The sequence below is a fragment of the Sander lucioperca genome, chromosome 19 (genome assembly GCF_008315115.2).
Source record: "Sander lucioperca isolate FBNREF2018 chromosome 19, SLUC_FBN_1.2, whole genome shotgun sequence".
Taxonomy (NCBI): domain Eukaryota; kingdom Metazoa; phylum Chordata; class Actinopteri; order Perciformes; family Percidae; genus Sander; species Sander lucioperca.
In genome coordinates this window covers 23,500,645-23,515,800 of record NC_050191.1, presented here as the reverse complement: position 1 = coordinate 23,515,800, position 15,156 = coordinate 23,500,645, and the positions used below count along the sequence as shown (strand labels likewise).

The following is a 15,156-nucleotide window of genomic DNA, read 5'->3' as shown; positions in this document are numbered from 1 at the left end:
AAAAAATGCTTTGATGCTGTGTAGGGATATAAACGTTTTCCTTCACTGTTTTACGATTGACTTACCTTCAAAATTACAAATGACCCTTAACACCACAAGCATCACCTTTAATTCCCTCATTCTCCTTTGGCTTAGGCTCCAAGTTCAAACTGGAAACTTTTCATCACTGTGCACCCTTTAAGAAAAGATTAATACTGTTTTTTGAGAGGCTTTGTGTCACAACAATCATCTTTGAAGAGGAAACTGTTGTAGAGCGAGCTCAAAAATCCTCTGCGCAGGCCGCCGCCAGCATGACCTGTGACAAATGCACACTCTTGAGGAGACGTAGCCAGGCAATGGAGATTGATGCAGCGTGCAGCCTTTGCTTCTTCCTCTGCCTCTCTTTCTCTCCAACTCCCATGAATACATTCCCACATGTACACACACACACACACACACACCCATATAGGGATTTACAGGATGTCACTGTTCATATCCCAGGCCTGTGCTCAGAACATTCACACAAGACTGGAAATCACTTGTATATCGGCCCGAGTGCGACTTGCGTATTAGAGAGTGGATGGGATCTGATGCAAGCCACTGAACACCGGACCTCCGTTCTCATCTGTGTCCTTTGTCGTCCCAGAGCGCGCTCAGTCCTGATGTGTGCAGCCAGTTGGACCGCAGTCACTCAACCACGGAAGGCTGCATATCCACAGCGAGTCGGCGGCGTGTCATTTTCACTGGGCTCCCCTTATAATAAACACACAAGGGTTGCATGAGCGTTACGACCATAGACTGTCTATAAGAATGGACCAACAGATCCCGTTGCTCTGGACGGAGACCAGTGAAGGCCTTTAGAAGCACTTTTCCGGTGAGCACTGAGCGTTACTGCGCATCCCCCCAACTGAGAGAAACAACGTAAATGTGACGTGAGCAACGTGTCTGAAAGTTGGAAGTCTTCTGGTAGCTGTGCCAAGAGAAAGCTCAATCATTCCCGGAGAGCGTAGGTATATGTAAGGAGATAACATAGACACAGGCTAATTATTGCTAACTAAAATGCTAGTTAACATTAGTAATTAAACTTAAACAGCTAATGTAAGTCCAAACTGCCTGCGAGCTTCTCCTGTACTATACGGTAATTCCTCTACTATGCGACAGTAAGTCTATTTTTACAAAAACGTCTGCTACGGAGCCATAACGTGAGGTACAAGGTAATGGAGCCTTTTACACATTGTTGTGTTTCTTTAGAAATAAACAATGGAGAAATAAAGTCTTTAAACGCTTCAGATGTAAAGTTATTCGCTGTCAAAGTGACGTCAAAATGAATGGCAGTCAATGGAATGCTAACGGCGGGTGATCGTTTTGTAGCATCAAAATGGCGCCATGGGAGGTTCGAGCTCTGAAGCGAAGCTTACCCCCTTGGTTACGACGCCTAGAGAACAACCAAATCACGCTCAGTTCAAAGACACAATGTTCAGTTTTCCCAGGATTCAAGAGGAGTAATAAGGAAGTGCAGCACTATATCATCGACAGGGAAATACAGAAGTTACAAGCTACCGCTTGATGTCAAAGATAATTCAGTGGGTTGGTTTGGAACAAGCCAGAAAGTTTTCTGTTTATATACAGCAGGCAGTCGTTTGTACAAATATGCTTTGTGTTAAATGAGCGGAAGAGAGCTTTTTTTTTCTCTTATTTTTTTTTTTTTGAATGAAGTCATGCTGAAAAAAAGCCTCGGAGGAGAACACATTGCACCTGTCAGTTGTTGCTAAGGGCAGCATTCAGCGTCTGTCGTCCTCTACATCTCTCTCCACCCTTCTGGCTGATATGCGCACATATGCAGTCGCAAAAAAACAAAAAACACACACACACGAACACGCCCAGAAAAGCATCTTTTGAACCCTAATTAAGTGCCATTTGCAAGAACACTGAAGAGGACACTGAAGCTGTGGTCATTTCAGCCGAGTGGGTTATGTTAGCGCTGTGAGGCTAAACATGGGCTCGCGCTCTATTGAACACACACTTGTGAGTGTGAGTGAGTGGTTTTTGTGTGTGTGTGTGTGTGTGTGTGTGTGTGTGTGTGTTTTCCATAAAGAGCTGCGTTCTAAGCATCGGGTTGTCCATTTTTCACACCAAAGCGGACGCACACTCCTATCTGCTCAGAGCAAAGCAAATAGATACGGTTGTTCATGTGTCATTTATTTGACGCCGCCGTGGCACTGAATGATTTCTCTCACACACACACACATACACACACACACACACACACACACACACACATACAGTAAGAGGCGTTAGTCCTCGCTGACAGTAGTGGAATGGGAAATGCTCAGTGGACATTTGTCATCTGTGTTAACGGATGGCGGCTTCCTGGCTGCTTCTCTGCTGCCTCTGACAGATCTGAGAGGCTCCCTGTTAGACACATTATCCCTGCCTTTCACCGGGCTCAACCCATTCACATCCTCTGTCCACCTTCTCGAGTATATGTGCATGCGTGTGTGAAGAAGAGAAAAGTGAGTTTTTTTGTGTGGATAGAGACCATTAGAGAGGTGAAGTCGCAAGGTGTTATCTGGGTTGCATATCGAATACAAGTGGATGAGCATATGGACTCCTCATAAATGATCCTTGTCCATGGAAAATTCAAGAAGGTCGGGGAGTGTGTGTGGGCGAACAAGCTAAAAGTAGCATCTCCATATGTCGACAGTACTTCTGCGGATACTTTCCATATGTTCCACGTGTTAAAAAAACCCACCAAACTCCTCATTAAGAATGTTAAAAGATCACGCCATGCTTTCTTTAAAGGCACAGTAGGCTTGGTATCTTTCAGTTGGCACTGTAGCTGTAATGATTTGCATCCATCAGATGCCATCTCTGTTTAAGCACACAAGGATCGCTTGCATGAGTAGGCGAGAAGATGAAAATGACAGGTCACACCATTCGTCTGGAGGGACAGAGTTCACTCTGCGTGCCTGTGCACGAGAGAGGTTGTTCGAGAGAAATGGAGTCGGATAAACGCCGTCTGCTCTCAACCGCTGAGTGCAAGCATGTCACTCTCATTTGTCTGAGTGTCGTGAGTACTCTCATTTACATACCTGGTTCGCATCTCACACATGCACACCATCATATCAAGTCAAATCTAACCCTTTTAGCACACAGTAAATGTGGCGTGCATCCAGTGAATGCAGTCTTCACTCACCATGCTTCCAGAGAGGATGGTAAACACCTAGCTTTTTACCAGCGCTAACAAAAGGAAGGTTTGAGTCTTTTTAAATGTTGAATCTTCTACTTTTAGGGTAGCTTGCGAGATACTGAAAAATCAGCCTTCAACTATGTATCAGTCATTCAAAAAAAATCTTGTAAACACAGTAATTTAATTCCCCACGCGAAAGACTTCACCAGGAGCGCACACGCCAGCAACATTAGTGTAATCCCATGACTATATCTGCCACAAAAAGAAGAAAGATTTCATCCACAAACATAATGGGTGAAAATCATTCTGGCACTTTGGGTTTTGATAGAAAAAGGAAGGTTCAGACATGTCGAGAAGATGGAGGAATGAAAGGGCTGAACTGTTTACAGCTAGTTGTATTTCTCAACTAAGGGACTGGATTATCATGGCACAGCTGGGTTCTCAAGAAGGCTATGCCTCTTTAGATGAAAGTTTAACCCAAAATCATGAATTACTTATCATTTTACTTTCTATAAAGGTTTAAGAGGGGAAGAGTCTACATATGAATCCATAAACGGATTCGTAGCATAGGGGCACGGGTACAGCGTGTTATTAGAAAGCTGTGCAAAGCGAATACAGAACGAATTACTCCCCCCAAATGATTAAGTGTATTTACTTAGTGCGACGTAATCGAAACGAAGACCACAGAGTAATTGACAACATAATGGTTCACTAATTTACACAGCATACAGTGTACATGACCTACATTTGAATTAGATTTGCATAAAAGCATGTCATTAGAAAACCACCGCCGATCAAAGTGGCATACAGATTGTATAGTGGATATTGGACAGGCACCAACTGTGCACTCAACGTCCATGAGTGAGTCAGTGAACCACTAGATACGAGTCGGCATGGCGAAAAACTTAAAGTTCAAGAATAAAAAGTAACTCATAAAATACTCATCCAAAGTAAAGTCAGGTTTTGTGCCAACTGTCTTCTTTGTTCTTTATTTCTAGAGATAAAACAAGAACCTTGAGTAAACAGAATCCGTTTTTTTTTCTCTTTGTGGGGTCTGACACTTTGAATTTGAATTTTAGCAGCAAGTGTGCAACTCTCCCTCATTTCCATAGCGATATATGCGTGTGTGGGAGGAAGAGCGAGGAGCGGGAATGAAGGTATTGAGAGAGTCCATGGAAAAGAAGTGGGAGCGATAGTGAGTTGGTTAGAATTAGAGATGGAGAGTTCATTCTTTTTTCTTTTTTCAGAAATAAGATGAATTAAAGTACACAAAAACCCATGATGTATTACCCTATCCCTCTCTACTAAATACATCCATCCACATACTCCGGGAATATCCTGCTCCGTGTACAGTACAGTTGAATCCCTGGTTATTTATTTAATCAGAGGTCAGGCCCAGTGACTTTACATTGTCTTAATCTCATCAACAAGATTTAGAGTCAAATCAACCTTCGGACTCAATGCACCAACATGATTATAACGCAGTACAATCATCATGCAGACCTTACTGCTGAAGTGTATCCATCTGTCTCTTTTTATGTGTGTATGTAGGTTTTTGGGTGGATATTTATGCTTGTGGTAGCAGTCCTTACCTTTTTGCAGAGACCAGATGCTGTCTCTTTGAGGTAGTCTTACTGCCATTTTAAAGATGTTTGGCAAGTGGAGAAATGCTACAACAGATGTGGGTTTGTGCGTGGCTAAGAATTGCAGATGGTACAGTAGGATGCTTGTTTTTCTTTACTTCATTTCCCACAGGTAGAGAAAAGTTAACTTTGTGGGTGTGTGTGTGTTTTGATGTGGGTGTGGTTTAGTGTGCACTGAGTTCAAGTGTTGGCTTAGTCTGTCCATCACACCTTCAACTCTCGATGTGCTGACTGACTTTGTTCCGATTTCATCTTCTCTGCGAATTGTGAAAGCAGTTTGCTTCTGAGCTCCCAGATGACCGATTTTCTACACTCCCTTATTCCTATTTGAGGTCGTTGATAACTATCCCAGCATGCATTGCATGAGAGGCGGGGCAACACCTGGGACAGGTCATGATTGTATTGCCTAGTTATAAACGTCCACCGTCCAACCTGAGATTTTCTTTTCTTTTTTAAACCCACGCAACATGCAAACTTCACACCAGAGAAGACCTAAAACAAAATTCTGGCCGTGTTAGCACATTTATTTCTGCTGTGCCGCTGAGGGCACCACCTGGCTGGAACTGCCCCATATACAGCTTTAATTTAGCTCCGAGGGTCAGAGCGGTCAGTTGTGGACCTATTTCAGATGACCTGCAGATGCACACATATGATCTCAAGAGCTAAAACTGACTTTAAATACTTTGTACAACAAAATGAAGTACAGTCCTCCTCAGACCGTACTAATTTAAAAGATGTTTGTCTAAAAAGGCTTTTCTGTCAAATGTGTTTTAAAAATGTGTCCACATTCGATTACTGGCATTAATGATACGATGTCATAAAAGCAAAGTAGGTGAGATTGCAGCAGACCTGGAGAACTGGCTTGTAGTAGAAAAGCAGAGCCTGAAGCTTAAGTCAATTCCATTTGAGTGTGACATGACTCAGTAACTACTGGGGCAATTCTCTCACTATGGGGGCACTTTAATTGGAAGAAGTAACCACCTCCTGAGCGTGTGATTCTTCCCTTAAGAAGATCTCAGGATGCCAAGTAGCTCGCTATGACTTTACCTTCTTGCTGCATTTGAGCAGAGGCGCTGGGAGCGAGCGCCAGTGTTTATGTGGGTATTGAGCTGTTTGTTTGACGAACTGTTGGGTAAGCTGTGTACGTTTGTGGAGGAGGGAAATAGACAGTCCCATCTGCAGGAAGGTGTTTCGCTCTGAGCGCACTCGCAGAAAAGAAATGTCATCGGGAGATTTCCCTGACTGCAGTGGAACCGTCACATCCTCTCTCTCCCGTCCTCTAGTTTTGTCTTCAGTTTACTTTAGTTCGCTCATCTTGTCGTGCTCTTCATCCTCCTTTCCTCCTCTGCCCTCACTTGTCTTCTTCTCTCTTGTCCCACCCCTCCTTCTCACGCCATTCTCTCCTCTCTTCCACGTTGTACCCTTCCCCGCTGTCTAATTTCCTTCTTTTCTGGTCAGATGCGCCCAGGACATTGGTAGAAAACAAAAGGGACACATGCCAAAGTAAAAAGGCCTCAGGTGGAAGAGGGAGATGCTTACGCAGAGTGTCAGCTTATTATTTGTTCTCCCCTGAATGATGATTCTCTGAGTCTGTTGTTTTGTCGCTCTCTCCCACGCGGCTTGGTCACGTCGTTTTGAGCCGGGTCAACGGGGTCAATCTCCACCCAGCTCACTCCGTCCAAGCTTGTTTACAGCTTTTACTGTCGACATAGATGAGACTCCCACGGGGGTACAGACGGGCACACTAAGCACACAGATACGCACACACTGAAAGAAAAGAAGGAAAAAAAAATCATCCAGCAGCCAGAGCTATAGACATGGTTGCCATGGCAACAGTCTGTCCTACCTCTGTTGCTGAACGCCTATACAGTATATGCACATGTGAGTGTACTGTATGCACACCCAGCAATTGAACAAACATGCACACAGTTGAGGATTTTTAAATCATTTCGGTTCACTCCACCACTTTAAATCTCTCAAAAGACACCTTAAAGCATTAGTGCGTAATTTTTTGATATTAATGAACGTCCGTTACATTCAAGCCGTTGCGAAATGAGTTGCCACAAAGCTAATTAAGACTTATCAGCTCCACACAACTCTCTCTGTATTTCTCAGTATGGCTGTGTTCAGAAGATTGTGTCGTCCTGCGCATTTCTCCGCTCAGAAGCTCAAATGTTTTTTTTAATCCTCCGTGTCCTCCTTGGCCATTAGCAACTGCGTGGAGGAGGGGTGGGGGGTAGTGCGCGATCACGGAAGGCTGTAGCATGTGGACGCGCCGACAGTGTTGTTGTCATTACTTAGAATTCCTCATGGGGGCGACAGAAACAACGCACTATAGCTTTAAAGGAAAAGGTGACAGTTATAAGCCCTAATTGTGTAAATTCAATCTTTATTTTTTTTTTGTTGGATCCTAAAAACTTGATCGTGCTGTAGCGTCTTTGGATCCTCTCTTGGCTTGAATGGGTTGTGATTAACCAGAACTGGGACTTAATTTAGCTGCAGAAGAACATTAGCTGTGTGTAAGATTTAATTTGGAGCATGAAAAATCAGAAGCAGAAGGTGGAAGCGGTACGATACCCCCCGCTGCCTCGTTTCAGCTCTCGCAGTGCAATCAAATGTGCATATGAAAGTGAAATGGTTTCATGGTTTCATATATAAAATAACTGTCTATTTCTTGTCTTTTCATCCTTGCCTGGGCATTTTGTCCTGCACAAGCACAGACATAAAAAACAGTGACACATGCAGCGTGTTAAGCTTTGAGGTCATGACACTGACACTAACTGAAGTAATGGTCTCGCTACTCCCAGGTTTCCTCACTCTAACAGTACAGGCAATCAAATCAAACATGATTGTTGGTTTTCTTTATCTTCTTTTATGATATTAACAAAAACATGGATTTGTTGGGAGTTAATCCAACTGTTCTTTGTGAAAGATGTGAGAGTCTGTGTTTACTGACTGAGTTTTATTAATGTGCTATTTGTTCAGTGTTGTTCATATAAAACCTCTTTGATCATCCCTGGCAGATTCACTCAGTTTAAATGAATTTAAATGTCTGCAAACACAGTTTTTTATTGTTGTTTGCTAGTTGCTTTTTGCCTCCATTATGTTATCTAAGCATCGCTCACTTATTGCCTCTGATTGTTCTCTTTTTCTTCTCCCCCTCTCTCCCTTTCAGACTTTGTCAGATTTGTTGGCGGTGGTGCGCCTTCCATTCATCCACCCGTCCTACCTGCTGAACGTGGTGGATAACGAGGAGCTGATCAAATCGTCGGAGGCGTGTCGTGATCTGGTCAACGAGGCCAAGCGCTATCACATGCTGCCCCACGCGCGGCAGGAGATGCAGACGCCCAGGACTCGGCCGCGGCTCTCTGCGGGTAAACACAAACTCATACATATAAGTAGAGATGTGCATGCTGATGTGCATCATCTTTGGCCCGGATGACCTGAGAACAAGGTGGCAGTGACATGATATGTCACCCACCAGTGTAATTGACTCAGAAGACATTGACAGTATCTATGCATCTACTCACACATTATCCACTGTTTATATTTTACTGCTACGAGGTGTCAGGTCAAGTCTCCACAGAAAGACCCTGCTTTGCCACTCCATTGTATTGATTTTTTTACCCCCAACTGGAAAGCAATGATTTAGAGCTCCATAAGGTTTTTATACAACTACTGCAAATACTTAAAAGTACACGTGGGCAACAGGTATTTTCATATTCATATTTCCAAATGTCAGCACAGATTTTTCTTTCCACAATCAAACAAATGACTACAGGAGCCAAGTCTGATCGAGGTTACCATTAAAAGTTGAAACCATAAAGGCTTCCCAGGGCTTTGCAGGCTACTGAACTCCGGCACTTTTACAGCAAATCCAGCACTTAAACATCTCCTAACAACAAGTTTTAACAACAGCTAGGCACAGTCACCTCTGTCCTGCATTCCTAAGCAACCAGCCTACCATTCACTGTCCGACTGCCTGCCATTGAAGACAGTGTTTGTTTACATCGTTAAATTCAAAGAATCATTCATGGATATTGGAAGGCGCCTGCAAATTGCTGCCAGGACCCCACTCTTTCCCCCTGTAAAGAGCGGCCTAATTATAGTGTCTGCATGGTATTATGAGCTCTGCATCAGCACACCTTACCATTCCGCGCAAGTTATTTTCTGCTTGGTAGAATAAAGATAATTGCCTAACAAATGGCACTTTATGGAGAGGTCGGTTTACTAGCCAACACTGTTGTCCAGCCAGTATGTTTTTTTTGCCAGTAAACAAACATTGGAGGAATTGCGTTAGGTAAATATTTTTGCATCTTTAATTACCTGTAATGCAGTCGCGTGAGGCTTTTTAAAAGAATAATTTGCCTCTTGAGAAAAAGACATTTGTGGCATTATATGCGCTCAGTATCATGCTATAACTCATTCTCGATCCAGTAGTTTCCCCTTGTTCTCAGCAGTTTCTTGAAGCATTTTCTGTCAAGGCCCATTGTATAGTGTTTGGTATGTGCATATCTTATGCATCCTACAGTCCTATTATGCAGGCTGAAGTGTGTATTGATTCACGGCAGCTTGTGGCTCTGTACAACAGAATTATATAAATGCATAAATGCTGCCGGGATGAATACATTCATAATGCATTATACCCCAATGGCTGGGTGAATGAGAAAGATATGTAAGTTTTCCCGATCAAGTTTTGAACTCCTCTGAAGCGGCAGTTCTTATTATGACTGACTATCTAGGCTCTGTGTTTTCTAACAGAGGACAAGAAAGAGAAGGGACTTGAGAGAACAGGACAAGAGGTCGGGATGTGGTCAGAGAGGGAGGGAGAGAAGGAGCCAGGGGGATCAGAAATGAAATTTGAAGGGCAGACATTTGATTGAGTTTATTCCTTGAGCATGTATCTTTGTGTGTAAGCTGTGTGTGTGTGTGTGTGTGTGTGTGTGTGTGTGTGTGTGTGTGTGTGTGTGTGTAAAACTGTATTTTCTGATGAACTGTACTATGTGTACAGATAAATACGAATGTGTCTGACATTTTGTGTTGTGTGAATATTCGTTCAGGCCTGAGAATGTTTTTTTTACTGTATGCCTAAGCGTGTGTGTGGTGATTGTCTGTGTGCATGCATGTGTTGCTCAGCCATCTGCTGTATTGGACAGGGTGGGCTCTGCACAGCAGGGTGCATGGTCACCGGGATTGCAGGGTGGACGCGGGGACGAGCTTGTGTACATGCACGACGGCGAGAAAGATGAAGAAAAGACTGGAAGGAGAGTTTGAGGATGTTAGGCAGAGCAGTTGGCTCACAGAGGACAAGAAAGAGAAGCGACTTGAGAGAACAGGACGAGAGGTCGGGATGTGGTCAGAGAGGGAGGGAGAGAAGGAGCCAGGGGGATCAGGGATGAAGTTTGAAGGGCAGACATTTGATTGAGTTTATTCCTTGAGCATGTGTCTTCGTGTGTAAGCAGTGTGTGTGTGTGTGTGTGTCTGTGTGTGTGTGTGTGTTTTAAATTTGCGCTAGCAGATGGGGCACCACCTGAACTCGGTTGATAAGTCTGTCAAGCAGAAAAAGAAAGGAAAACTGCCAACCGTGAAGCATTTCTTGCTGAGCGCAGTCAATCTGTGAACTTGTGAGTCGTGTGCATATGTGGGTGTATTATAGTGTGTGTGTGTGTGTGTGTGTGTGTGTGTGTGTGTGTGTGTGTGCGTGCGTGCGTGCGTGCATGGACGGACATGGAATGTCTGAGTGCCTCACACATTCAGTCTTTTTACTAGTGATACATTTGAGTTGAATCACATTTTTTCCAGCCTAGAAATTTAATTTACTCTTGTGAGACAGATTTTTAATTAACATCCTTTCACAGCTAGACTTAAATTTGTGAAACCAGTGATAGAAGGTTATACTGACAGTGCAGGTGTTCTCCTACCATTCATTAGTAAAGGCCAACCCATAATGCATTACTGAGGCCAATAATAATATTTAAGAGAAAATAAATTGATAATGATTAATAATTAATGATGTTTAATTATTAACATATAACAAAAGCAAGCTTTTTTTTTTATTAGGATGTCTGACGTTTTGGGAAATACTCTTATTGACATTTTTACACTTTGGTTCTTGTAGGGATGTAACAAATGAAACACAAGTTTTAATTAGTGAGCTTTTGAGGTGCTTGGCGGCCGATTTTGTTACCTTCAGACAGAGCCAGGATAGCGGATCCCCCCCACCCCACCACCCCCCCCAGTTTCCAGTCTTAACCATTTGCTGGCTAAAAATGTATATTTAAAGGGGCTGTAGTTGAGATACAGACAAAAAACTGCGAGCTAGGATTGCCTCCACATGGATCTCACAGACCATTTCCCAATACGTGAAATAGCTAGTTTTGTGAGTGAGTTTAGAGTTTAGTGAGCGGTAAGAGTGAATTTAGAACAGTACAGTTACATTAATAATAATAATAATAAATTTAATTTATATAGCGCTTTTCACAGACTCACAGCATAGCAATTAGTAAAAATATGCTAAAAAGCTCTGCTGAACTGCAGTCGAGTGAGTTCTTCAACGCGCAAGTGACAACTTTCACATTACAGGTGTTTTTATTGTTAATATAGAAATATCGATTAAAGCAGCTTTTACTGTTATATGATGATGGTAGAAAAAAACCTGGGGAAATGTTATTAAGCTCATATATCATGTCAAGGATAAGAAAACCATTAATATGGATAGTAATGGCCTATGAAGATACACTCTACAATATGTTCATTAGATGGAATAGCATGAACTTTTTTAAATTTAACAAAAAAACACATCTTAATGAGTACTTGCTCCATTAGCTGTAAAGCTCTAAAAAAGGGATTTGTATGGCAGCTGAATAGAAGCTGCCAGATGGGTTTCGAACACTCTTTAATTTTCTTGTTTTCCTAGTTTTTTTCTTTTCTTTATATAGAGTCCCGCTGTGCTGCATTGTTGTAATTTATTTCTTTACTTATGAGCCCAGTTGTTATTGATGGTTTTTTATATCAGTCACACTCGACAGGCCCTGGCCCATCGCCACATTGTTTTACTCTGCGTGCTCCTGTGCAGAGTTAATGGAACTGGTTTAAAACAAAAATACATGTAGGACAATGCCGGAAACGCATTTGGACAACACTCTTTTTTTTTTTTTTTTTTTCTCACACAATTACGACAAGGCAAGAGTCATAAAATCTGAATTACCACCATGACATCAAGTTTATTTTTGAGTTGCTTCGCTGACTGAAAATGAGACAGTCCTCAGCCTCACTCCGCACCTATTTTGCATTCTAAAGCATTTTATTGAGTGGATGCTCTGCCCATTAATTTTATTAGAAGCTAATTAAGGAGCCAGAAAGATATTCAGCATAGAAATTGTCTGTCTAAAATTAATTTTAAACAGAAAGAGAAGCTCAGTATGCTTTGGGTTTTTGTGTGAATGTGTGTAAACAGATGGCGTTATTGTATTTTTTTTTTTTTTTACATAGTGCGTGCACTAATTTCAGGGATAATGTCTTTTTTACTAAATGTCATTTTCCTGCTGCAGAAGTAAACTTTTCAGGAAGGCAGGAAGCATGTAGCTGATGTGTTTTGTTAACAGCCTCCTGTCTTCCTCATTTGGCCAGAAAAAAAGAGTGAAAACTGTGAGTGTCTCATAATGAATCCACGGTGTTTTGCGTACTGTATGTGTATCCATTAGCAGCTAATTGGTTAATTAGAGTGTGGATGTGCATCTGATTAGCTGTCATTAGACTTTGCAGGGGATCGGGGGGATTAAACAGCCGCCGATGCTGGGAGTTTACTCACGAACCTTGTTTTTGTCTTGAGATGCACTCTGATTTGTTAAACAGCTATATGTGTTTGCCATAAAAGAGCAAGAAAAGTTTTCTTCGGTATATATGCATTGTGTGTGTATATGCGCGCACCCTCGACGAACCCATTTGTCTTCCCATTTCCTTCTCTCCACATGTGTTGCGGTGCTCGGCTCAGAGGAGGATGGAGAGCGCCAGGGCAAACTGTTAACTCAACCCAGCCAAGTGGAATAGCACTCAGACAAATGAGCTGTAATGACTAGGAGACGCAGGGGTCTAGCTCGCCTCACACTGTTTCTCTGTCTCACACGCACACACACACACTGTTATACCTTTTAAATACGCTGTAGGAGGGAATCCTTAAACAGTAGCTATATTCTTTCTCAGCCTGTCTTTCTCTGTGTCCACTTCATCATCTGTAATCAAGCGTTCATTCATCTAAAGGCGGAAAAGTCGAAAATTACAGTAACACGTGCAGCAGCAGCAGCAAGGGCAACTGAGATAAGAGTTTAAGTATGCAGAAGGTTCACTCCAGTCTTTCTGTACACACATTTTATCCATGTGATCATTCCTTTTACCAGATTACTCAGTTTAAAGCTCCCTAGAACAACTGTTTTCAAAACTTAGATCAGATCCGTGGCATGTGTTGCAGCAGGATTTAAGCTGGAAATGGTGATATCAAACATTATAGAGCATTTTGCATACCTGCAGCATAAGGCAAGCCAAATAAAACACCCTGTGCTGGGTGTGTGGTGGTTGTGAAAATGGCTGCATTTCATTAGATTCAACCCGCACAATAGCTTGGCTTGCATCCACAGTTTGGAGACAATAAAACCAGGCTGTTCTCTGAGGCCCGAAGCCCGTAGGCGTGACACACTCATTCACACCTCCGCCAGCCAGCAGCTCCTTGGAGAGTGGCCGTAGCGCGCCACCGCCGCAAAGAAAGCAGAACAAGATTCACACCTTGTATGGAGAGCATAAAAGATCATCAGATGTCTTTCCTCTGAAGTCCGCCACCTACTGCTTCTGGCTCAGGACTGATTACCACTCCGTCTTGCTGATTGCCTCAATGTTTCCGCAAATGTTCCTCGTCAACACTGACAGTAGCTCTTTTTCATGGAAATAATTTAATTTATTTGTCATCTTTCTCTCTGGCTGCACAGCCTCAAAGCTAACCATTAAGCACGGCTAACGCGACGGGGAAGCTGTCAGCAGTTTGGAAAGACAATTATAAGCTTTGCAGAGTTTTTTATGTCAGGACTATGTTGATTATTGTCCTGCTCTGTGTAATTATTCAGCCTGGTTTGTCTTTTAGAGCCAATGCAGCGTGAGATTACTCTGTTTCACCTCTCCAACTGGAAAAGCAGAATGCAGGAGAATGTGCCAGAAATGTCTTAATCGCACTTAAAGAGTGCCCTTCAGCGGATCCTCTTCCGATTTTATTTCTGGAGTCTGAGATGGTATTTGAGAGAGGGAGAAAGTCGACTATTTACCAGAGAATTGCAGTGTGAGTTTTTGATATTTCTTCGGCTTATTAGTGAAATCTCGAGCAAACATCTATCTCGGCTCATAAATGTAACATGGAGGCAGTAAATCCAGATTAAAAAAACCTCTGGTCTGCAGGGGCTGCTGGCAAAATTAAGGTTCCGTCTGCTTGAACTTTTTGGGTGGCGACTACTGTCAGCCTGAGCTACCGAGGAGGAAGGAAAGGGAGAGGGAGAGAGTGAGTGGGAGACAGGTGAACGATCGCCTCGGCTATAGCCAGAAAACTTAACTCATTCTGTTCTTTGAGCTACAGTTCGTGCTCACACCCAAAGCGAGCAGCATTTACAGGAACATGGATCAGCATCATCATCGCTCATGCCACATCTGGCATTTTGACCTGCTGTACCTGCTGTGGGCCTCCAGGCTGCTTCAGCCTCATCCAATATTCAACAGACAGAGTTAACTTGGTTAGAGCTGTATCATTGCACGTGCTGATGGTGCATATTTGGTCGTTGGCACTGTGGGTGCATGTGTGCCTGCTTCCATCGAATCGTAATGTTTAGGACTTAAATACTGAAAGGTTTAATGGGTCATTCACACTACGATCAAATCATGAGAAAACATTTTGACACCTTCCTGCATCTAGCCCTGCAGATCGTTTTGATAACACTTTATAATAATGCTACATGAATTATCATGAATTCATGCATGACTTCATGCATGAAAAAGCATGAATTCATTCATGTAGTACTTCATGAACTAGCAGTAATGTACAGAGATTAATAGTATCGCATGCATGACTTAATGCATGAACAATACATTAATTAATGCATCAATTAAGGTATTTCAATCATCATGATTTCTGATTTATGAATGATGTTCAAGTCTTCTTCAAAAAAACTGACCAGCAATGACCTACAATTTTTTTGGCTAAGTCCTGGATCTTCGCAATCATACCTACAGCACCTTTAAACAGTCATGCCTGAGAACAAGTAGGATAATTATGAATTTTACTTTTTACTAACTTCTAAGTGTCTGAACACA

At 42.6% G+C, this 15,156-nt stretch overlaps 1 protein-coding gene across 5 annotated transcripts in view; it reads left to right on the top strand.

The window, feature by feature from the left end:
• The window catches only part of LOC116041995 (kelch-like protein 29), a 219,684-nt gene that overhangs the window by 151,436 nt on the left and 53,092 nt on the right, over nucleotides 1–15,156 (top strand). For all 5 annotated transcript variants that reach the window (XM_031288114.2, XM_031288115.2, XM_031288119.2 and 2 more), the window contains one exon: nucleotides 7,988–8,186. In XM_031288114.2, coding sequence (XP_031143974.1) covers nucleotides 7,988–8,186 — 199 coding nt within the window. The remainder of the gene's footprint in view (nucleotides 1–7,987; nucleotides 8,187–15,156) is intronic.